This window comes from Salvia hispanica, chromosome 6 (genome assembly GCF_023119035.1).
Source record: "Salvia hispanica cultivar TCC Black 2014 chromosome 6, UniMelb_Shisp_WGS_1.0, whole genome shotgun sequence".
Classification (NCBI taxonomy): domain Eukaryota; kingdom Viridiplantae; phylum Streptophyta; class Magnoliopsida; order Lamiales; family Lamiaceae; genus Salvia; species Salvia hispanica.
Genome location: NC_062970.1, coordinates 15,763,244 through 15,785,090, shown reverse-complemented (window position 1 = coordinate 15,785,090; position 21,847 = coordinate 15,763,244). Strand labels below are relative to the sequence as shown.

Below are 21,847 nucleotides of genomic sequence, written 5' to 3'. Positions count from 1 at the left end.
TATAAAAGATTATTAATCTCAATTACTAAAAGTCAATTTAATTCATATGAAAGATGTTAAGTTTGTGTTGAATTAAAAATGGCTATAAAGTCTCCAACTCATTCAGTAGAATAGAACACAAAATCAAAATCCGAGATTTGAGCATGTGATTTAGATGTATGTAACTATTTATTGTCTTCTTTTGAGATGTACAGATACAAATTTCTTTGATTGTGGAGACTTGTGTTAATTAAAAATATAATTATAAAGATATCAAATTGTTAAATTCAAGTTTCGTTTCTTCAATCTTCATGGAAAAACTTTTGCTTTTTTAGCTGGCCGAGGAATCTCAATTCACTGTTCTTCTTTTTCCCCACATAGCAATAGATTTTGGGTTATTTTCTGGTATTAGATGTGGATTACTTTCTATAAATGGTTTGACAATGTTTCAACTACAACTTTCTTTGCATGCCAACATTACAAAACTCAACGAAAAGATTTTATAAAATGCTCCTCACGAATAAAACTTAAAAACCCATAAAAAAGATTCTTCAAATCAAACAAATATTCGAAGCAGATGTAGAGAAGCACTCATAGAGAATTCTAATTTGTAATACTAATGCAGAGGCCATCCTTTCTTAGGTGGACTTTGTAAAGAATCTATTTTTTTCAAGATTAGATACAACCAAAAGATACAAAAAAATATCAAAACTACCAATAGAATAGCTAAGCATTTAGACAGTGCATACATCTTCTAATCGCACATGGTCAGGACTCCTGGCCCTCTGAAGGACCATCATACCTATCACAATATGTGCCTCGAGCCGGCCCTTAATCACAACTTGCTTGATTGACTATGGTGGCATGCTGGACTGAGTGACACATCATTACTACGACTTCCATGATCTCTTATGGGGATACATTATCTGCGACCCCTTTCATCATCAACCCTTTATACTCATCAGAAACAACTCTATTGAATATCTTACTGAAAATTCACAAGTCAATTTATCAGCCCACTAAGAAGAGGTTAAGAAAGGAAAACATAGCGATGAAGCAAGCTAACATACTCATTACATCATATTGGTGCCTTCTAGAGCCTTTATGGCATCTTCATGGGTATATGCATTAAGAACCCTCCATAATGCTCAAATTGTCTTTCGACGTCAATACGGTCAAAGTTTATCACAAAAAGGGTTTTAGTTGGTCTTTGTTTTGATCCTATAAAAAATAAAAAATAATGCAACTGGTTTCAAATGAAAAATTCTTAGGAACCTCATAAATATCTTTAAGAAAAAAATTTATCATTTGTATTGCCTTAGACTTAATAACATGTGCATAAGTGAAATACAAAGGAAAATGTGGAGGCTGCGTACCCGGGTAGATGTTACTAAGCTAATGTTAGCTTTGGCCTCAGATATCTCCAATCAAAAGAAAGTATAGACAACGCAAAGCTATTCATATCATTGCACACTAAAACATTACGTGCATAACCAGAGCATTGACCTCCAAGCATTTATCCAAAGTCAATTGGCACGGAAACCTTAATCGACATTCTCCAATAAAATTCTTTCCAAAGTGACGTTTATGTTTCCACAATCAGGAACAAACTTTTTAACTAGAATGCTCCAAGAATCAGATTTGACCTCCACTTTACTAGAGACAGCAGCACCAAGAACATTCAGTATATCATCTTCACAACCAGAGCTGCAGAGCCCTTCAATTAAGATAGAGTAAGTGGATTCATTTGGAGAACACCTTTTATCCAACATCTCCTCAAATATCTTGATCCCTTCCTTTGCATAACCCTTTTTGCAGAACCCTTTAATCAGTAAGTTATAAGTAAAAGCATTGGGAGGACAACCCTTTTCTACCATGTCATCCCACAACCTCCCAGCCTCACATAACTCCCCTTCATCACACATGCCTGCAATGAGCGTGTTATACGTTAAAACACTAGGTATAGAACCCTTTTCAAACTCATCAAATAACTTCCTTGCTTCCCAAACCTTCCCTTCCTTGCAGAGCCAATGCACGAGTGTGCTCAGTATCACGTTATCTGGTGTACAGTTCTTCACCAACAATAGCTTCCACAAGCTGCAAGCTTCATCGACCTTCCCTTCCCTGCACAAGACATCTATAACCTTACAACATAAAGCTGAGCTGGGGACATAGTTACTGTCAAGCATATCACCAATCATATTGACTGCTTCCCCTGACTTCTTCACTTTGCACAATGCCTCAATCATGACACCATATGTAACATCATTCGGCTCAACCCTATTATCCATCATCTCATCCATCACCTTCGTCGCATCAACAAAGTCCCCCAATTTACAAAACCCATCCATCAGAACCGTGTATGTGGTTGCATCAGGCAACCAGCCACGATCCAAGAGCTCATCGAACATTCTCTTTGCTCCCGACATATCACCACGATCCACGTATCCAGACATAATAGTAGTGTAACTCACCACATTAGGCACCATTCCCATTCCAGGCATTTCATCAAGCACCTTGAGTGCACCCTCAACATCATCCTTTTTACACAGGGCTTTTAATAATATATTGCAAGTGAACACATTGGGCATAATGTTGAACCTCTTCTGGCAATTTTTGAACATAAGGTACACAGAATCGTACTTCTTATTCTGAACCAAAACGTTTAACAAAGTATTTAACGAACGAACTGACCTTTGCACTCCAAAATCATTAACTTGGAGGAACATTTTAATTGCATCTTTCGGTCTGCTGGCAAGACCGTAGTACCTAATTAGCGTGATGAATACATTTTCTCCGCATTTGATTTGTGAACCACGTAATTGATTTAAAAGGGAGGGTATGGGCTCGAAAGAGCGCAAGCGGGAGAGCTTGTGGATAATGGAGTGGTAGGTTTCATAAGTGTGATGGAAATTCGGGTGGTAATTTCCGGCGTAGTGGAAGATTTGAAGGGCGAGATCGAGATTTTGCTGTTGGGTGATGATGGAGCAGAGGCGTTTGGGGGTGAGTTTTCGTGGCCAGGGTTTGATTGGGGGTGTGACAGTGTATAAGTCGAGCAGTTCGGATTTAGAGTTTATGGTGGAGATGTGGTGGTTGTCATTGGAGGAGATGGTGGAGAATGGGTGGGTTGCGGCGGTGACGCTTCGGACATGGTGGATTTTCCTATAACTTAACATGATGGATATAACCTGCAGACAAAGAGAAAATTGGTTTGTATATGATCTTAATTTCCTCAAACAGTTGATGCTCAACAGCAAGACAAGTGTATATTATGGACCAAGCAACAGATTAATTTTCCCAACTCACGACACTCTTCCAAAACTTCAGATCATAATTCTTCTTTCTTTTTTTAAGTTGTAGCCAAAATCATATTTACACCTATCAATTAGCGTAATTCCAAACTCAATTAAGCACATCAAACTAAGTTCTCTTTTTTGATTCATCTCCAAAAATCTACCTTTATTTTCAATTATCTTCTATTTACAGGATAGAGACTAAATTAATGCCCAAACCAAGCAATTAGAATAAACAAGAAAAAGGAAAGTACTCGCCCTATTCATTCCTTTCATTAAGAATTGGAATTTGTCCATTTTAAATTCTGATAGAGAATAAAATAAGTGAATTAGAACCAGTTGTTACCTTAATTTCACAAGCTATGGGACTGGGGGTGTTGAACTTTATGCCACTTCCATGAAGATAGGAAGAGAAGGAGCGATTATATTGTAAATGCTGAAAAACATGGAGAACAGAATGAAGAAGAGAATAGAACTGATATGCAGTTATAATTTCAAATTAATTTATGTTTGTGATGGGCCTCATTGTATAACAATTTATGAAGTTATATGTGTGATGATGGGCCACCAGTTGAAAACATTAATACTAGTGAAGATGATTGATTTTTATTTTTCATTTCTATATAATTTCTAATTAAATAAATAATATTATTAAATTATTATTATGTATGGCTTCTATAAATTAAATAAGTACTGGAATATAAGAGTTGGTTTCATTTCTATTAAATTGAAACCAATAAGTTTTTGTAAATCGAGAAAACGATTACAATTTGTTATTGTCATCTATGTTAGATTTAAATTAACAGAATAAATTAATTTAATTTCGAACAATAAGTGCTTGATGGTAGAATTTAGATGAGTAAAGGTTATTAATTCATCATTTTCATTCTAGTTAGTATTATTTTTTTTGGGATGTTACAAGTCAATATATGATAAATTTGTATTTACATTGTAAAAAATATGATCAATATCATGAAATGAAAAAATGAAACTATTTTTCATGAACATGAGTCACGTGAGTATTAGTAGTTTACTAGTTTATATAAATTTGAGTGTGATAAGTTAATGGGACGTGAGATTCATTACCAAAAGTAGTACTCCATCTGTTCCATAGTAGTAGAGTCATTTCATTTTCTGCATTCATTTTGAAAAATGATAGTAATAAATAGTTAAAGTGGTGAGAGAGTAAAGTAAGAGAAAGAATAATGTAGAAAAGAGTTTTATCTACAATATTCTCTCTCTTACTTTATTTTTTCTAATTTTAACTATTTATATTTATTTTTTTAAAACGAGTGCGCAAAATGAAATGACTCTACTACTATGGAACGAAAGGAGTAGTAAAAAGTAAAGGTGTCAATTAATCGTGGATGTATGAAAAAGAAAAGTTATGTCAATTAATCATGGACGGAGAGAGTATTCATAGATGTAATTTAATCATGCTACGAAGATAGCAAGGCCACTTGGCAAAAATGGTGGTTGCATTGGTTTTACAATAATGAAATAAATAGGTGCAAACCAACTTTGAAATCTTGCATCAAATTGACGCTAAGTTGTAGGTAATGAGTTGTGCTAAGATATCAAGCCAAGTATCAGGAACACCAGGCAGGCACCAATGCATGCAGTCCTGTCCCCACACAGCCACTGCATCCTTCTTCCCCAGCCACACTGCCGGGTGAGCGTCAGCTCTCCACTCGCTCAAACGACTCAAGTCCAGGGGTCTGATGCTCGTCCCCTTCAACATATCCCCAATCACTTCATTCACTCTTCTAGCTTCTCTGTTTGTTCCGTTGTTAGCCGGGTCAAACCATAAATCAAGCTCAGATTCTTTTAGAGGCTCGTCGAACAAGCAACTTCCGTTCTGATTCCAATCGCCGCCATAAAAATGCCGTGGTGACTGCAGCCGCCAGAACTTGAGCACCTTCTTGGGGAATGCTTTCTCAATATGAGCTACCATGTTCTTCACAACAACTTTCAGCCCATCCATCAGTTCCAGATAAGGATGTATTGGCTGCCCATCTCTGAAGAATACGAGTGGAGTCTCTTTTGGGAATTTATCAGGACCCCACCTAAGCACAAGACGACTTATTATCACATCAAGATACAAAATGAAACAACAAAATGAGACCACATAACAGCACCTAAACAAAAATCTTCCCCAACCAGAGGAAAGGTGTGAATAAGAAAAGATTAGAGAATCACCAGTGACCAGTGTTGAAGACCAGAACATCGTAGAAATCTGAAATGTTAGCCCAATCATTAGCCGGGATATCAACATCTACTCGGTATATTCCTTTTACTCCATCTTGACCAGAAAACCCAGGCTGTTTAGTCTGCCACCTTGTTTTATCAGTAATTAGCTAGTGAGGAAGCAAATCCAACAAAAGATACCCATGGTACATATCATAATAATGTCCAGCACTAAAGAATCACATGTAAGAGGATCAAATTCAGTCAGATAATGTCTGACACGGTCATACACACTGCTCGGGTAGAAAGAGGTGAGATCCTGGATTATATGAAAGAGGCAAAGAGCTGCAACCAATTTGATCAAAAAAAAGGACAAACATGTAGCCAATACGATCTTCAAATATATTAATGTGTAATCAATCCATTGAAGGAAAATGGTAGCTTTTCTATACAGTTTATTTCTCTCTAATTTCAGACAGTCTTAATGTTTGCACATGTGCCAGGAACTTGAATAAGGCTTCACAAAGCTAACATAGATTTTTTTATTTATACACTAATTATTTCTACAATACAATAGTGAACACTAATGCCTGAACATACAAAGTTTTGGAATGCACTTTATAAAATAAGTCATCTTAAATAAAATAGAGACTAAGATATTATCTAGCTTTTTGCACTAAATAGCCAATTAGATTTATAATTTCTCTCATATTCGAATATGAAATACTAAAGGAAAGATATTTACTCTAGTGACGTCTTTCTTTCTAATCATTGCGTTCCAATAAGTGATTTTACCTATTTGATCTATATGAGAAACACCCTATCACTTCCTACTTAGACTTATAAACAATTATACTGTTCATTTAGTAACACCTAAAGTTTTGTTTCGAATCCAACTTACTCGTGCATACATCATCAAATCTTGGAAAAGTTAAGGTCTGTGAGAACGACATACATTCATTCAAGTCTCATAAATCTACATAAACACCCAACCTACATCGTTAGATCATAAAGACTTAAACTGCTATCATAGGCTTCACGAAAAAACAGTAAGCAACCTCAGCAGCTGCATTGAGTTCCAAACGAATAACAAACAAATACAAACTTGTTTCCATATACTGAGCAGCTCAATTAATACATTATGCAAGCTTAACTGATGAATTACTACATAGAAAACCATATACAAAATCCATATACTAATATCATCATCAAATCCAACAATGCATAATAATTACATCACAATCACCAAAGGCCAAGTCTTGGTTATACTAATGAGCATCCATAAAACATAGAATTACTAAAGTATCTCAAAGGAAGAATGCATACTCATATCTGGCCAGCAAAACAGCTCGATGATAGGCCACAGTGACATTGAATTTGGGGAAATAAGCCCCTCTCCAAGCACCCTTTCTCTTCCATTTCTTAGCACCAGGATCACCCACTCTCAGCACACACAGAAGCGACACCAAGAAGTTCTCGTTCAAAGAGTCCCCAACAAACCCAATATTCTTATTCCTCATCAAATCCAAGAACCCGGCCGGGTCGACCCGGTCCAGATCGCAGCCACGGGGCATCCATTTCCAGGAATTGATCCGGGCCATGTTATCCCTCTGATTCTTGATGCAATTCCACGCATTTCTGTGGAAGGGGCAGGTGGAATCGTACATCGGTTTGCGAGTGGGATCGAGAACCCACCGCCCCTCGAAGAGATTGCATGGTGCAGAGGGTAAAATAGGGGTTTCGGAAGAGGGGGGCTGTGGGATGAAAGGGGGGAAAGAGGAGTAGAAGAGGATGAGGAAGCAGGAAGGGAGGATTAAGCAGGTGATGAGTTTTGGGGTTAGTTTAGATGCCATTAACACTCATGTATTCTCTCTCATTCCCTCTGCTACACTTGATTCTTTGAAATCAAGTGTGAATTTTGAGATTTTACACATGACTAAGCAGGATCTGCCGATCAAATTCGGTTTGCGCTGGGGATATTTTAAATCTTGATATTTTTCAGCTTCATTTTATCTGTATTAACTGTGATTTTGAGATTTTGAGATTTTACACATGACTGTGATTTTTATATGGAGAAACCTGTATTAATCATTTCAGTGATTAACTTCAATAAAATTCCATTAAATTAGTACTACCTTCAATTGGATTTTTCTTTTATGTATTTTTATTATTTTATATAGATTTGCCAAATAAACACCTTACATTTACCCCATATAAAAATAGAGTGGCTATTGTTGCTATTGTTGAATTCAAAAGTCTCAAATTCAAATCTCATAATATACATGACAGAGAACAATAAAAATCAGGCTTCGTTTATTACCACAATAAAACATGCATTAGAATTTGAGTGAAACATAATTGTTGGAAGAAAAAGTGATTGTAGTGTTAACAAGAAAAGGGTCAAAAGTGATAAAAATAGCAATAAAATGGGATTAGTTAAGTTGAAAGAGATATGATTATTCATCAAATAATTAATTATTTCTTCCTCCAAAACAATACAAAATGCCTAATCCCATTCCCATCATTCATTAATCGTGCACAGATCTCATGTACGCCACCATAACCACCACTACTTTTTGGATTCCACAACTATTTCTTCTTCCCTTATTAATTCCAGATTCCCACTCTCATTTTCTCCATCTTCACGAATCCAAGGAGGAGCTTCACAACACCTGCGCTGCTCCTTTTTCACTACTCAGTGAGTTTACCAACTCTTAACATTTTTTGTAATGGGACGCCAAAATCTTGTTCAAGTTTGACTTTTGATGATGTATCTTTGTCTCACTAGTGTAGCTGATTGTTCTCTCTCGTGGGGTTTTCAATTTCACTCAAATATCAGTTGCTTTTCGGTTTTCTCCTTTCTTTGTTATGTTGTGCTTAGTTGACTTGCTTGGTTCGTGTGTCTATGTAGTAGATTTTTTGAAGTAGTTTTAGTAGATTACTTTTTACTTGTTGGATAGTCGAAATCTTAGTTTGATTTGTGTCCATGTTTTCTATTGCAAAGATCAAATAGGGAGAGTGTATCCTGATAACTAAACTGATAAAGATGGTCATGGCATCATCCTTGCTATCACAGTTTTATTGCATATAGGACGTTTGAGAAATATTCTTATATCCGAATTCGTGGAGCATATTCCGTACATTAAGTGAATAGCACCTTAGATAATGTACACCTCAATGTAATTGCATGTGCTCTTTACCTAATTATGTGCTTATATAGTAAGGTGTTTCGTTGCTTGTTCTTTTCAGTAATGGATAATGGCGTTTGCCCAAGTTTATTTCCACTGCACCGCAGCAAAACCATCCACCTGGTTGGTAATTATTCTTTAATACTTAAAAGTTTCTAACTGCATCCAGGGAATATTTGAATATGCTGCATCTGTGGTTTGAAGGGCACATAACAACCTATTCTATATTTTGATTTTGCCAATTTTTCAAAGGCTTTGTGGTCTCATTAAACCATATGTTCAGGTGAGGCATGCTCAGGGAATCCACAATGTAGAAGGAGATAAGAACTACAAAGCTTATATGTCTCCGGAATATTTTGATGCTCACCTAACTCAGTTGGGTTGGCAACAGGTAGGAAAGCAGCCAGCGGCTTAGTCACTTACATTTGCGTAGTGTCTGACCTCTAGCTCTTCTATCAGGTTGACAACCTACGTAAACATGTCCATTCAAGTGGCCTCGTAAAGAACATTGATTTGGTCATTACGTCTCCATTATTAAGGTAGTAACTTTGGTGCAAACAATCTCCAACCATCTTAAATGATAATCTACAAACTGTTTCCTAGATGCTGGCTGTTGTCCTGCTATTATGTCATCGGCTTATTTAATGGGGGAACACCTATCTTATTGACATAGGACCATCCAAACAGCTGTTGGGGTATTTGGTGGTGAGGCCTATTCCGACAAGATGGATAATTTACCACTAATGGTGACAAATGCTGGAAATAGTGATCGGACTGCTATTTCAAGTCTTGATTGCCCACCTATTGTTGCAGTTGAAATCTGTCGAGAACATCTGGTACGTTCACTGATACAACATGTTTGCTTCATGCTGATTCTGTATCTGATGTCCTTGGTAAGGGTCCTAGAGTACACAAAAATTTGATACAATTGCTTGTTAATCTAAGAGAAAATTTTCTTACATGTCGTCAAACCAGAAAGCCCCATGGATTGCATACATCTTTACATGGTGATGTAACCAGAAAACCAAAATGATAAATATGTTATGATCAGTTGCTGCTACATTATAATATGTAAAAAAAGCCATTAACATCTGCTAACATGAATGTATAAGATCAGCTGATGCTCCTATTTAATCTCGGGCCATTTGCTATAACTTCCAAGGTGCTTAATGGTCATTCAAATCAAATTTAATCCATGTTTTCTGGGAAGTGCGTGGTAATTGTTTACCTAAATTAGAAAACCTTTTCCATTTAACACCAATTAGTGTACCTTTTCCATCTTGAAATTTACTTTCAAAAGTTGTATACATTTGAAATAAGATGAAATTGTTGTGATTTTCAACTATCATAAACCTCAAATGTGCATAAGAAAAAGTGGACATGATCTAAGGCACACCAACTTCCCCACATAATTCTGGTTGCAGGGCGTTCATCCTTGTGATAAGAGGAGAAGCATTAGTGAATATCAGTCCCTTTTTCCAGCTGTTGATTTTTCACTGGTAAGTCGTTTAACCTTAAGGATATATATATTTTATTGGTGAATGAGAACATGCCTGAGATGCATACCCATACGTTAATGATTTAGGGTTAGGTTTGAGAAAATATCCTAATAGCTATCTCGAATTTCGTTCAGATAGAGAGTGATGATGATGTATTATGGAAGGCTGATGTCAGAGAGACCAAGGATGAGGTTGCAGCTAGAGGAATGAACTTCATGAACTGGTGACTAATACTATACTAAAATCTTATCATCTAACATTTATCAAGGGGTAAATAATCTCCATGGACCACCTTATTAAGTTTCAAGCCTTTCTTCTCAGTTAATTGAATATAATACATCTTTTTAACATCATTACAAATTTCTTGATCCTCGGTTGATGATTAACCAAATCCAAACTGCTCAGAAAGTGGGGCACTAGAGCGGGATATTTGGTGGAAAGGAATGAGGGAATCTCAAAGATAGTTGTGAATGTTGCTTTTATATTTAAGTGCAAGTTTCATTAAGTTCTTTGCGAGTATGGGAGTATTGAAGTATGTTTGCATCCCTTGTTCTATCCAACTGGTAATAAAGAGATATGTCATCTTGTCAGAGTAGGTAGCTACCGGTCCATAGGCCTGCTGCATCCGAGACTTGCTTCTTGCTGCATGAAGTTGTATATTGATATAGGCATATAGCCACGTTTTCTTCAGTCAGTACTAACATTCATCGATACTCACGCATCAACATGCATGCAGTGTGTAGGGACCCTTTGCCACTATCTGGTGCCTTCACTCTGGCTTTCTAATCTTCATCATGCATATATGCTGTGTTTCACTTTGCTCCCGACTTTTTTGTCCATGTTTTAGATGTACTTTCGATTTTGTGTATATTTGCAACCTTAGTGATGGTTCTCGAGAATAAAAAACACTTGACCATATATTTACTTTCAGCGACATTTATTGCATTTTTGTATATATTTATTTACACAGGTTGTTCACACGGAAAGAGAAGGAGATAGCAATAGTTACACACAATGGGTTCTTGTTCCACACATTAGCAGCGTTTGGTAATGGCTTTCACCCTCTTGTGAAGAAAGAAATCTCTCGTCGGTAAGTGAAACTGCATCGTTAGAATCCCTACCCGTCCTTAGTATAAAAAATTACTACTTGATTTTGTTTATGTATTTTTTCCAATCACATCACCTAATCACTATATTGTAGAAAATGAGCAGTCTTCAATTGCTTTTATGTTAAAATTTCTGCCTTTCAAGTATACGCTTTGTGATAAGTGATTGTATTTGGGCTGAATCTCTCAATGTTCCAATGGTATGTAGTTTTGCCAACTGCGAGCTTCGTTCCATGGTTATCCTTGACAGAGGGTAAGTCCCATAACTCAACACAAGGTTTTGATTATGAATATTATCCAGATTCAGTTAACTTGAAATAATTGGTATATATTCGTTAGCATGGTTGGGTCGCATTGTTCATCAACCAACTTTCCCGGAAAGATTCCATCCGGACTTGATTCGCCTAGTCATGTCGCTGCTGATAGCAAGAAGCAAGAGGAGTGACCAAACTCACTGCATTGATTGAGAATGTCTTAACTGATGGATGAGGCGGTCGAGACTAATTAAGCACACGATGCTTCAGTAAGTGGACATTTATAGAATCATTTCGTGCTCATCAGAAAAAGGTGCCTTATCTATTTTCTTTGAATACTCAGTGCCATGTACGACATGGCTGAGTTTCTTCACCATCACAATTCACATTTATTATTTGCCCACATTGTGGTCAATTTGTGGTTGAATGATTGATAAGCCTTGTGTTTATATTTCATGCAAATTTGACATACTTCCTCAACAATACAGGACAGAAGTAGTGTAGAAACAACAAATCAATGTCAGATTTTGATAATATCATCATAATTGATAAGGGTACTTGTTTTTACTCCCCTTTCAATATGTCATAATATTGCTGCGGTTTTTTCTTGGGTGAGCAGCAAAGTTCCTGAAAATATGATCTCTCTGTTAGAATTGTTGTTTGTTATATGAAAGGCAAGGTGGATTTCTTTTAATTTGATTATTGAGAATGATAAGAAACGTTGAGAACCTCAACAGCAGCAGCGAGACGTAAAATTGTAGCTTCACACCATGGGCGGCCAATAATTTGTAAGCCGATGGGAAGTCCTTGTTTGTCATATCCAATCTCAATATCACAAAAGAACATATAACAGTCAGTCAGCCATCATTGTGTATGGATAAAATATGAGAATCGTCAGATTACTCACCGGGACAGATATTGCTGGAAACCCGAGAAGATTTGCCGTTACAACAAAGCGCATGAGATTTCCTGCAATAGAACAATAGATAGATTCATTTCTGGAAAAATATAATTATAACTCCAAGCTAATAAAGATTTCAAAGTAAAACAACTAACCAGTAACTTGCATATTTGTCTCTCCCAAACTAAGTGCAGCTGGAGGAATAACAGGTGCAGTCATCCTGAACAGAGGTCAATATATTTGTATAGAGAAATTGGTCAGATGGCAATCTTGTCAAGAGTAGATGCCACATCGCCATCTTAGCTTTGTAGCAAAGCAGTGGATTAGCTTTAGATTTAATAGACAAGTTCAAACAGGCATTATCTGATTACTCTTAGTGGACTATTAAGTTTCACTCGAAGTAAATGGAAATCAAGTATAGGCGTCAGAAGCACGAGAATATCATTAATGCCAAAATAAGCATAGCAAGTTAATCATCATACCCTGTAGTCGGAGTTACAATGACATCTACCTCTTTGAAGGCCTCCATATGGTAGTACATGAGCCTTCTCCTGCAATAGCACAACGCAAGACATAAAATTTCAAGCACAAGTCTAAAATGCTAGTACTATTATATTAGGAGGATGCATGACAGATTTCATGGATATAATTTTGTACACTGATAACATAACACACACTATATCTATCAGATTTGGAAGCATTATAATGATAAAAAGGAGTTACTAGCTAGGTAGTCATCACCACAAATAGCATCAGTAAAGAGGAAAGGATCATAAAACTTGTAAAAAATTAAAGAAATTAGTTTGTACTACTTCACTAGTTCAGAGCAAAAACTTGAATCTCAATTATCATTTCCCCCCCGAGTATAATCCTGATTATAAATATAAATAAATTAAATGACTTACCTCAGACATTGAGCAGCAACATAATCTGATGCCGAAAATGTCTGGAAAAGTGCTAAGTTTGTCCGTGTGTCAAGTGTGAACTTCGCCTTTTTACTGAGTAAGTGAAGATTCATAAAATTATCAAGTCAATAGATATACACAATACAGAACCATAATGTAAAGTGAGAACTCGATTTCAGCCTGTGTACATGAAAACAAAGGTAAGTGAACAAACCCATCTTCATAATCAGGATTCAGTCCACATGCAGATTCAGAGCCAATTGAAACAATGTGAGCAGTGCGCATCTCGAGAAGCTCAGGGATAACTATCTCCACCATCTTTTTCATCAACAGTAAGGACTAAGGAACTTAAAGCAAGGAAACTTAATTCACAATCTTAAGAAAGCATGATATTTACCTTGCATCCATGATTCTCTACTAAACGATTGAGAACATCCTCACACTTATCAGAGATCTCAGTGGAGAATACATCATTAAACCACTGCAGACCAGATGTCATATGATTAACTGATATTCAAGAGTGGAGAGAGAAAACTATCCTTGATGTAAGAGGCAAGTGGTAACCTCTGTATACTTCCCCAATGTTAATGATCCAGAGCCATGGGATAATTCATTTGAAGTTAAATCAGGCAAACAAGGAAGAGACTGCAAAGAGAAGAAAGCCAATTTACTATCTTATGTTCAGTTCTTCGAATTCCAGGAGATTAGTTCCCACTGTAATGAACTTGAGATTGCATATCAGTCGTGATATTGTGTAATAAATTATACTCATTCCATAATCCATCCACCAAAAATGTGCCTTATTAGGCATCCACACAGTGTATGCAACTTTTAAAGTTTTTTTTAATTCCTCTCCTTATAATTTACCCTCACAGTACTCCTTATTTACAAAAAGAACTGCCTACGGCCCACCATCCTAACCCACTCTTTGCCTTTGATGGGACACATTTTCCACTAACCAAATATCTACCTAACATGCTTTTTGTGTTATCCTAAATGTTGCACACCCTTGGTGGATCGAAGGAGTATTAGTAGCACATAGAAACCCTACCAGAGCTAGAAGATTAAGTGGGCCTTGAAACTCAAGAAGTTATCATAGGTTAGGAGATTACAGGTCTTAAAGCAATCCTTTCAGCAGTTGAAGATCCCAGAATTGCTGCATACCTGAAGCAAGATCGGTAGGTAAACTGATGAATCTTCTACCAAGAAATACAAATGCAAAAATACCAATTCAAATGCCATCATCAGTAAATTTGATACTACCAAGGGAAAAAGATGGGACGAACAGAATATTTCACATTAAGAAGCATATATGTAAGATTCTGAATTTGTGATGCAGGATTCATATATGGTGACAGTTGTGTGGTAGAATGACAAGTGCTACATGTAGTTGTCATATAAAACAAGAAAATACAAGTATACTTTGGTTAAAAACATGTAGATGTTACCAAAGTAATATACAACTGCTAGTACTAAGTTACCAAAGTAATATACAACTGCTAGTAATAATAAATGAGTTTATACTAGAACTTTCTCAAATGGTTCAAGTAATAAATAAACATGTTGTACATGGTAAAATAATGTAGTATCTGATATCTCAAGCATCATAACTCACACTAATATTGCATCTTCAACATTTGAGGTGATGGGTCCAATAATCTCTACCGTTCCAGAGTCACATATTGAGCTGCAAGAAATACAGAAAAAACCATAATATATAATCCCCGCAATGCAAAGAAGCTTTCCCCTAAACTATTTCATGGAGAACTTTACTGAAATATAAAGTATACAACAGCTGATAGAGTAATTTAAAACTATCTTTTTCATTCATTCTTCTTATTTTTATTATAAAAGTACTTAACTGTTTCGCTACACCACACAGTTTTGCAAGTATCTAACCTTATGAAAGGCAATGTACATATTGGGTTAAGATGGTTGACAAAATAAATATAATAAGTGACATGGACATGTTCAACTTTGAAATTAATTAATTAAGTTATTGATCATGTATTCTGGAATTGGATACAATATGGTAGTGTAATTTCAGCATATGAGTGAGAGATCAAGTCCAAGTTAGTGAATAAGTTTCAACATTTTCATATTCCCTAATACATGGCAATCAGAGGATTTAGCTCCCCCTATAGTTTATTTTTTGTGGGTATCCAAATATCATTTGCTTCTTTAGCTGCTACATTAAATTGTAACTCTAGTACACTAGCTTAAGGGAATGCTAACCTTAATGTTTACTGTAATTAGATTGTTCCTGTAACCTACAATGCACATGCTTATTTACAAGACCTCTGAGCTTATTTACTATTTGTAAGAGTCATTATTTGACATAGATGTTAAAGACAGTCTCAAGTTCAGCTATTCTATCCAACTGGTTACCCTTAACAGTAACAAGAAGGTAATAAAAGATGAAGAACGGCATCTACTTTAGATCTTGAAATACAATCATATTCTATTTGTTCAAATGGCAGTAAAAATTTTAAAACTGGCAGTTGAAAGATGATTCTTTTAACAAAAAGTGGTAAAAGAGAACAAGAAATTCCCGCTCTTACCCACTCATATCAGTCCTTCCATATGTTGATTTCAGTCCTACTACACCACACAGGGAGGATGGAATACGGACTGAACCTGTATTATGAATTAAGTATATTACTACTGAAGCAATATAATGACCAAGCTTGGTTTACAAGAAAGGACTGTTATGTAATTCACAACCTCCCCCGTCCGTTCCTAATGCTGCTGAACATAACCCAGAAGCAACAATTGCAGCTGGCCCTGAAGATGACCCACCAGTGTATCTTGCAGGATCATGAGGATTTCTTGCTGTTCTGCATGTGAGAAGAGTCAATTTTGGATTAACGTCTACATATTGATGGTCAGTGGCCTGCGGTGATAGAAGAAGCAAGGAAGCGTAACAATAAAAAATCATCTATGCTAGTATCTTTCTGTGATTTCCCTTTTAAACAACAGAAAGTTCAATGCTAGCAGTTCTCCAAGCTGGTAGAGTATACATTTCCCTATGAAAAAGTTGCAACAATTTCATTGCAAGTTGGCATGTCTTCACTTGCAAAGGCATAAACATAACAATGAGCTATCCCCTATGAAGTGAAACTAAAATCACTCTGAATATAAGTCACAAGAAAGAGATTCCCGAATCCAAATCTCACTTTGCTACAACAGTTTATTATAGCTGCTCTTGCATAGCATGTCAATTCATCATAAAATATTCCAGTTATCATGTCTTCATTCATAAGAAACTTAAGAAGTTCTATAAGGGAATATGAAAATATACACAAATGGATGCCTCAAACAATTTTCTCCACTGATAAAAGAATGTCTAGCATGCAATTTTGTTCAACTGAGTTTCTTTGAATAATCCTAGATTTTAAGATACAGAGAAGAAGTGCTTGAAAGAACATCTTATTATCTAGAACAGTCCATCAAGACATGCTTCAATTCCCTACATTTCATGATTTCTAAAGCATAGACATGCCCAAAATCTGGTTGTAAATGTTGAAATCAAAAGAATCATCTGTGAGATCAGTACATGGATCAAGATAATGCAGTATGTTGATGAAGTAAGGAAACAGTGGTATGCTAGAAGTTCCCATCACATAGCTTAGCTTCATATAAATAAATATTTACTATTCCTATCAAATTCAGGAATTACTAGAGACAACTCAGTAGACTTCAGCTGAACTTCGCTTTTTTTTTTTTTTTTTTTTTTTTTGCAAATTGTTAGTTGAATTTATTAAAAAATAAATAAAAATAAAAACAGAAAACAGAAAACAAGCATACCCATGATTTGGATTATTTCCTGTTGTTCCCAGACCCAATTCATGCATATTTGCCTTTCCGACTAAGATCACACCACAGCTACGTAATCTTCCAACAGATGCTGCATCCTCTTCAACAGGACGAACCTCATGGAAGAAGGTTGTTCCACCTGTTTGTCATGAAGCAGTCACAAATATTTTGATAGATGACAAGGATGATTCAGCTCGTAATTCAACTAATTACCTTTTGATGGATGCGGAAAGCAATCAATATCATCCTTAATTGCCATAAAAATCCCATCAAGGATTGATACTGGGCAGCCTGAACAACATGCTCATATAAGAGATCTTGTGTGAACATCATAATGGGACATGCAGAATTGTATAATTAAGGAAACAGATACATTGAAAGCGCAAAATTCTGTACCTTCCTCAAACCTTCTGGTGGAAGCTGCAGCCTGCTTTCGTACAAGTTCAGGGTCAAAAGAAATCAACAAGGGAGTAGGAGGTTTCATATTGTTAAAATGGTCCATTGCTGCAATAAACCGCTCCGCAACCTTAAAATATAAAATTTTATCAATGGTTTCATTTTTAAAAGTGAAAACTGATAGATGTGCTAATTTATAGCTTACAATAGATGGGGTGGTAATTTTGGATCTGTATGCATATGCAAAGTCTCTAATCTTCCAATAGCAAAAAGGTGAAGAAGGATCAGTGCTCAAACTCTTGGCAGGCTCATAATTTGGAAGACTCTTTAGAGCTAATTCAACTCTTTCCTCGGGCCTTTGGTCCTCGTCTAAAGGAACAACTCCTGTTTCTGGTTCTACATTAGAATATAATAGCAGTCTGTCAGATAGATGGAAATAGTAATAATAATTTTAGCCAAAAAGCCCAGATTGTAGTAAGGATAGTAGTATCATTGAAGCTAGCACGTAAAACCGTCAGATTCATGCTTCTGCTCCCTGCTTTACTCCATCTGACAAAATATGCAACTTCTATTGCGAACTAGACAAATTCTAAAATAAACCAATAGTTTGTTGTGGTTTCCTCTTCCACGAGTAGAGATCCAGATAGTAAAAGTAGTTCATTAGGAAGCCAACTTAATTCTAATGAAAAAACTTGTTTTCTTCAACTCTTTTTAAACTAATGTCATGTTGTATCTGTTTAAGGTCATAAACACCTGTCACACAATAATCATTGAATGTCTAAAATTGAATAATAGTTGAGTTTATTGGTCACATAGCAAACAGTTGGAAGTGGCTACATCATTGTGATCAGGGTTTGCCTAGAACTACACTATAAAGCAAGGGAAAACAGATATAGTCTAAATTTCTCTCAACACACATGCTCAGCTTAATTGTTCAAACCTGGAAAAATGAAATGACCAAGTACCTTACATTCAGAGTCAGAATCCATGAAAGACCACTCTATTACATATAGGAGTGGTAGAGATACAAGAACAAACAGGTGCAGGGTCATGAAAATAAACCTCGAGGAGGAAATCCGGGTTTGAACATTGGAGCCTCGGGTATCACGGTATTCCTCAGAATCTGTTAACCACAAACACAACTTAATTAAGCTTTCTGAGAAATAGTAGTACAAAACTTCGATTCTACTTTCCCAATTGAAAATTCAGAACCTCAATCATTTTATTCTTCTTCTTCAATTGCGAAATTATCAAAGAGCCAATCAACGGCGCTTCGAGCACTTTGACGAACAACTTGAGTCCAATTCCAGTCAAATGCGGCGCTGAAGTAGGGAAATTTGAATCAAACCCCGTAACAAAAAAAATTCAATTCATCCATACCAAACCAAGAGTGGTAATGAGAAACCTTCAATTGCTTCGTACTGGTACTTCACCGTAGCCAAATCAACTTCATCGGCCGGCAGCATCACTTTCTTCTTCCCCATCTTCTCACCCAAAAAAAGAATCAATCAAACAAAAAAAACAACAGCAAAATAAATAGTAGGAGTATCTAACTTGGGGGACCGATGATCGAGCAGCACTCACATTGAGTAAGTCTTGTTGTGAAGCAGTCAAAAGCGTGAACAGAGGAGAGGTATAATGCGCCGGCCGGCAGCTGAAGGTTGGTTGAAAGTGGGTCCGAAATTAATAGAGGTTGACAGCTGCGTAAGATACGAGGGGATGGCGCAGCATAATTAATAGACCACACTTGGTTCATGCAGCTCTATTGGCTACGAGCCTAAGAGCATTCTCATCCGTGCTCTTAGCTAAGAGTTGATCTTCGTCCGCTTCCAGCCCGATTCGACACCCACAGCAAACTTTTGCGAATCCTTGACCACGAGAAAGGCCTCCCACTAGTCAAACTCTTTGATCCCCAAGTCTTTGCTGGGGTACTGGGATAAGGATTGTCTCCGCACATAATCCTCAGACATGCCGCTGCTTACCATGCGCATGTTGTTTTGGTAGATTGCGGCAAAACGACTGAGCTTAGGCCTCAACCGGAGCCACTGTTTCCGGCATTGCTCGGGGATGCGAGGCTTCGCCCCAGGCGGTTTGTTGGCGCAGTAGGCGGCACTGATGCGATGCCACATTCGGTCAACATACTGGTTCGCTCCGGTGTAGGGATCCTCTGACACCGACCCGTACCTTCGCAAGCGCGGCATTTCCACAGTCCCGGATCGTCCTCCTCGGTCGTCCACACCTCCTCCCTCCATCCCTGGGCAGCAGGAAGAGCTGAGGACTTTGCCCACTTACCCCGCGTCTGCTGGCGGTGGCCTTTGCTTTTTCTCCGCTGCCCGGGGCCCGGCTCCTCTGCAGGGAGTCTCACGGATCGTGACCTTCGGATCCTCAAAAGAAAGATCACCCGTCGGCATCAGGTCTCGGGAACGAGAAGAAGGGGAGTCATCGAGGCCAGCAAATCTATATATGGCCGATAGACAGATTCCCTGGGCGTCCTCGGGCTCCTGTGCTGCATCGACCCACCCACCGACATATTTGGCGGCATACATCCCATCCCCGCTGCCCCGGGCATCAGTCCCTCCCATCCCCGCCATATTTGGCGGCATACCGCCCATCCCCGCAATCCCACCCATCCCCGACATATTTGCCAGCATACCCGCTGCCCCCGGCATCATCTAACCCATTTGACTCATCCAAGTGTACATATTGTAGAACATTTGGAGAGTCATCGTCGGCATACCGCCCATCCCCGCCATCCGGGGATTCATCCCCGCAAAATTTCCCTCCGCGCCGATGGGAATCGAGGGTGTGTTCCCTCCGCTCGTGGTGGGGGAGTTTCCTCAGCTGATCTACTAGCAGGTGTAACGAAATGCCAGCAGTAGGCAGTAAACTCGTTAACACAAGTCAGTTTTAATGAAATGAATTTTGGGGGAGCCCTATTTATAGAGTTTATTATTTATTAATTAAAAAAAATTTGAATGTCGGACGTCCGAGTGGGACGGGCGACCTTCGCCACAGTGGCGCCCGTCCCACTCGCCCGTCGACGGGAGGGGCGAGGCCATCGCAGGGGCACTCGGGACGGGCGTGGGCGCCCTTCCCGCCCACAATGGCGCCCGTCCGGTCGGACGTCGCCGACGGGCGAATGGGAAGGGCGCCATTGGAAACACCCTTAGCTAAGAGCACGGAGGTGGACCCGGACCCACTTTTACTCCTTGTCCTTAGCTAAGAGCACAACACCCACATCCGTGCTCTTAGCTAAGCACAAGCTCAAGAGTCTCACTATTCTATTATTCAATTTAAATATTTCAATTACTAAAAACATTTTTACATTATAAAAAATATATTAAAAAATAAAAATTACATAATTAAAATCCTAAAAAGTAAAAATTACATAATTAAAGACTAAAAAATACCCCCGTGGAAGACTAGTCATCTATGTGGACCCGGGACCTTACTCCTTGTCCTTAGGCTAAGAGCACAACACCCACATCCATGCTCTTCCGCTAAGCACAAGCTCAAGAGTCCCACTATTCTATTATTCAATTTAAATATTTCAATTACTAAAAACATTTTTACATTATAAAAAATATATTAAAAAATAAAAATTACATAATTAAAATCCTAAAAAATAAAAATTACATAATTAAAATCCTAAAAAATTAAAATACATAATTAAAATTCTAGAAAATAAAAAAATACATAATTAAAATCTTACAAATTAAAAATTCCTATAATTAAAGTGTTATGGGAATTTTTTGTGTTGAAGTGGGGGTATTTATAGATGAAAATGTGAATTTTGGGGGAAAAAAATTGAAAAATAAATTAAAAGTGGGTAGAAAACGGATATAATTTTTTGGGAAGTGGGAAAATTTTTTTTTATTTAAAAACATTTTTTTTTAAATAAATTTTGAATTTTAAAAAAAAATAAAAATAAAAAATCAAATTTAGTCGTTGGCCAATAAGAATACGCCACGTAGGGCTGCTCAGCGGCACGGACGGACAGCTCGAAGCAGCGGACGGACGAGCTCGTGCTCAGCGGCACGGACGGATGGACGCCACCGCTGCGGATGCTCTAATGGTTATACTCCAATAATTAGGACCCTTTGTTTTGATAGATAAAATATATTAGTATTAAATTATTTATTTAGAAGAATTAAGATTTTTTTGGTGTAATCAGGCAAAAATGCATAAATTAAGAATAAATAAATTTGTATGAGAGATATTTTTAGAATTTTGTATGATAGATTGTATGACGACGGGATAATATTACTCTATCTCTCATTAAAAAATAGACTAGTTTTTTTTTTTTTTTTTTTTTGAACTATT

At 37.3% G+C, this 21,847-nt stretch overlaps 4 protein-coding genes across 9 annotated transcripts; 1 reads left to right on the top strand and 3 right to left on the bottom strand.

Annotated features, from left to right (window-relative positions):
- Positions 1–573: 573 nt before the first annotated feature.
- LOC125196464 (pentatricopeptide repeat-containing protein At5g16420, mitochondrial) lies at positions 574–3,769 on the bottom strand. Of its 4 annotated transcripts, none has more exons than XM_048094990.1 (4): positions 3,619–3,769; positions 1,356–3,167; positions 1,050–1,200; positions 574–967 (listed from the first exon to the last, which is right to left on the bottom strand). In XM_048094990.1, the coding sequence occupies exon 2, from the start codon at positions 3,153–3,155 to the stop codon at positions 1,524–1,526; it is 1,632 nt and encodes a 543-aa protein (XP_047950947.1). In that variant the 5' UTR covers positions 3,156–3,167; positions 3,619–3,769; the 3' UTR covers positions 574–967; positions 1,050–1,200; positions 1,356–1,523. The 4 variants fall into 4 exon arrangements, with proteins under 4 accessions (XP_047950947.1, XP_047950948.1, XP_047950946.1 ...); XM_048094991.1 differs by having other exon boundaries at positions 1,057–1,200; XM_048094989.1 differs by having other exon boundaries at positions 574–1,200.
- Positions 3,770–4,607: 838 nt separating this feature from the next.
- On the bottom strand, positions 4,608–7,486 carry LOC125192339 (protein trichome birefringence-like 12). Its single transcript, XM_048089880.1, has 3 exons — positions 6,786–7,486; positions 5,472–5,609; positions 4,608–5,338 (listed from the first exon to the last, which is right to left on the bottom strand). Exons 1-3 carry the CDS (start codon positions 7,310–7,312, stop codon positions 4,807–4,809), a joined length of 1,197 nt encoding a protein of 398 aa, XP_047945837.1. The 5' UTR covers positions 7,313–7,486; the 3' UTR covers positions 4,608–4,806.
- A 481-nt stretch (positions 7,487–7,967) lies between these two features.
- LOC125195757 (phosphoglycerate mutase-like protein 1) lies at positions 7,968–11,975 on the top strand. Of its 3 annotated transcripts, none has more exons than XM_048093962.1 (10): positions 7,968–8,157; positions 8,709–8,770; positions 8,931–9,038; positions 9,107–9,186; positions 9,321–9,483; positions 10,072–10,146; positions 10,281–10,369; positions 11,117–11,236; positions 11,461–11,505; positions 11,592–11,975. In XM_048093962.1, the coding sequence occupies exons 1-10, from the start codon at positions 8,007–8,009 to the stop codon at positions 11,695–11,697; spliced, it is 999 nt and encodes a 332-aa protein (XP_047949919.1). In that variant the 5' UTR covers positions 7,968–8,006; the 3' UTR covers positions 11,698–11,975. The 3 variants fall into 3 exon arrangements, with proteins under 3 accessions (XP_047949919.1, XP_047949920.1, XP_047949921.1); XM_048093963.1 differs by having other exon boundaries at positions 8,022–8,157; positions 8,709–8,774; XM_048093964.1 differs by lacking the exon at positions 8,709–8,770 and having other exon boundaries at positions 8,026–8,157.
- Positions 11,934–19,278, bottom strand: LOC125195756 (fatty acid amide hydrolase). Its single transcript, XM_048093960.1, has 21 exons — positions 19,109–19,278; positions 18,930–19,008; positions 18,737–18,846; positions 18,587–18,647; positions 17,730–17,920; positions 17,525–17,654; positions 17,342–17,419; positions 17,120–17,267; positions 16,037–16,149; positions 15,874–15,949; positions 14,928–14,999; positions 14,425–14,476; positions 13,877–13,957; positions 13,710–13,793; positions 13,527–13,630; positions 13,313–13,405; positions 12,890–12,958; positions 12,563–12,627; positions 12,414–12,475; positions 12,236–12,331; positions 11,934–12,133 (listed from the first exon to the last, which is right to left on the bottom strand). The coding sequence occupies exons 2-21, from the start codon at positions 19,006–19,008 to the stop codon at positions 12,071–12,073; spliced, it is 1,827 nt and encodes a 608-aa protein (XP_047949917.1). The 5' UTR covers positions 19,109–19,278; the 3' UTR covers positions 11,934–12,070.
- Positions 19,279–21,847: the final 2,569 nt, after the last annotated feature.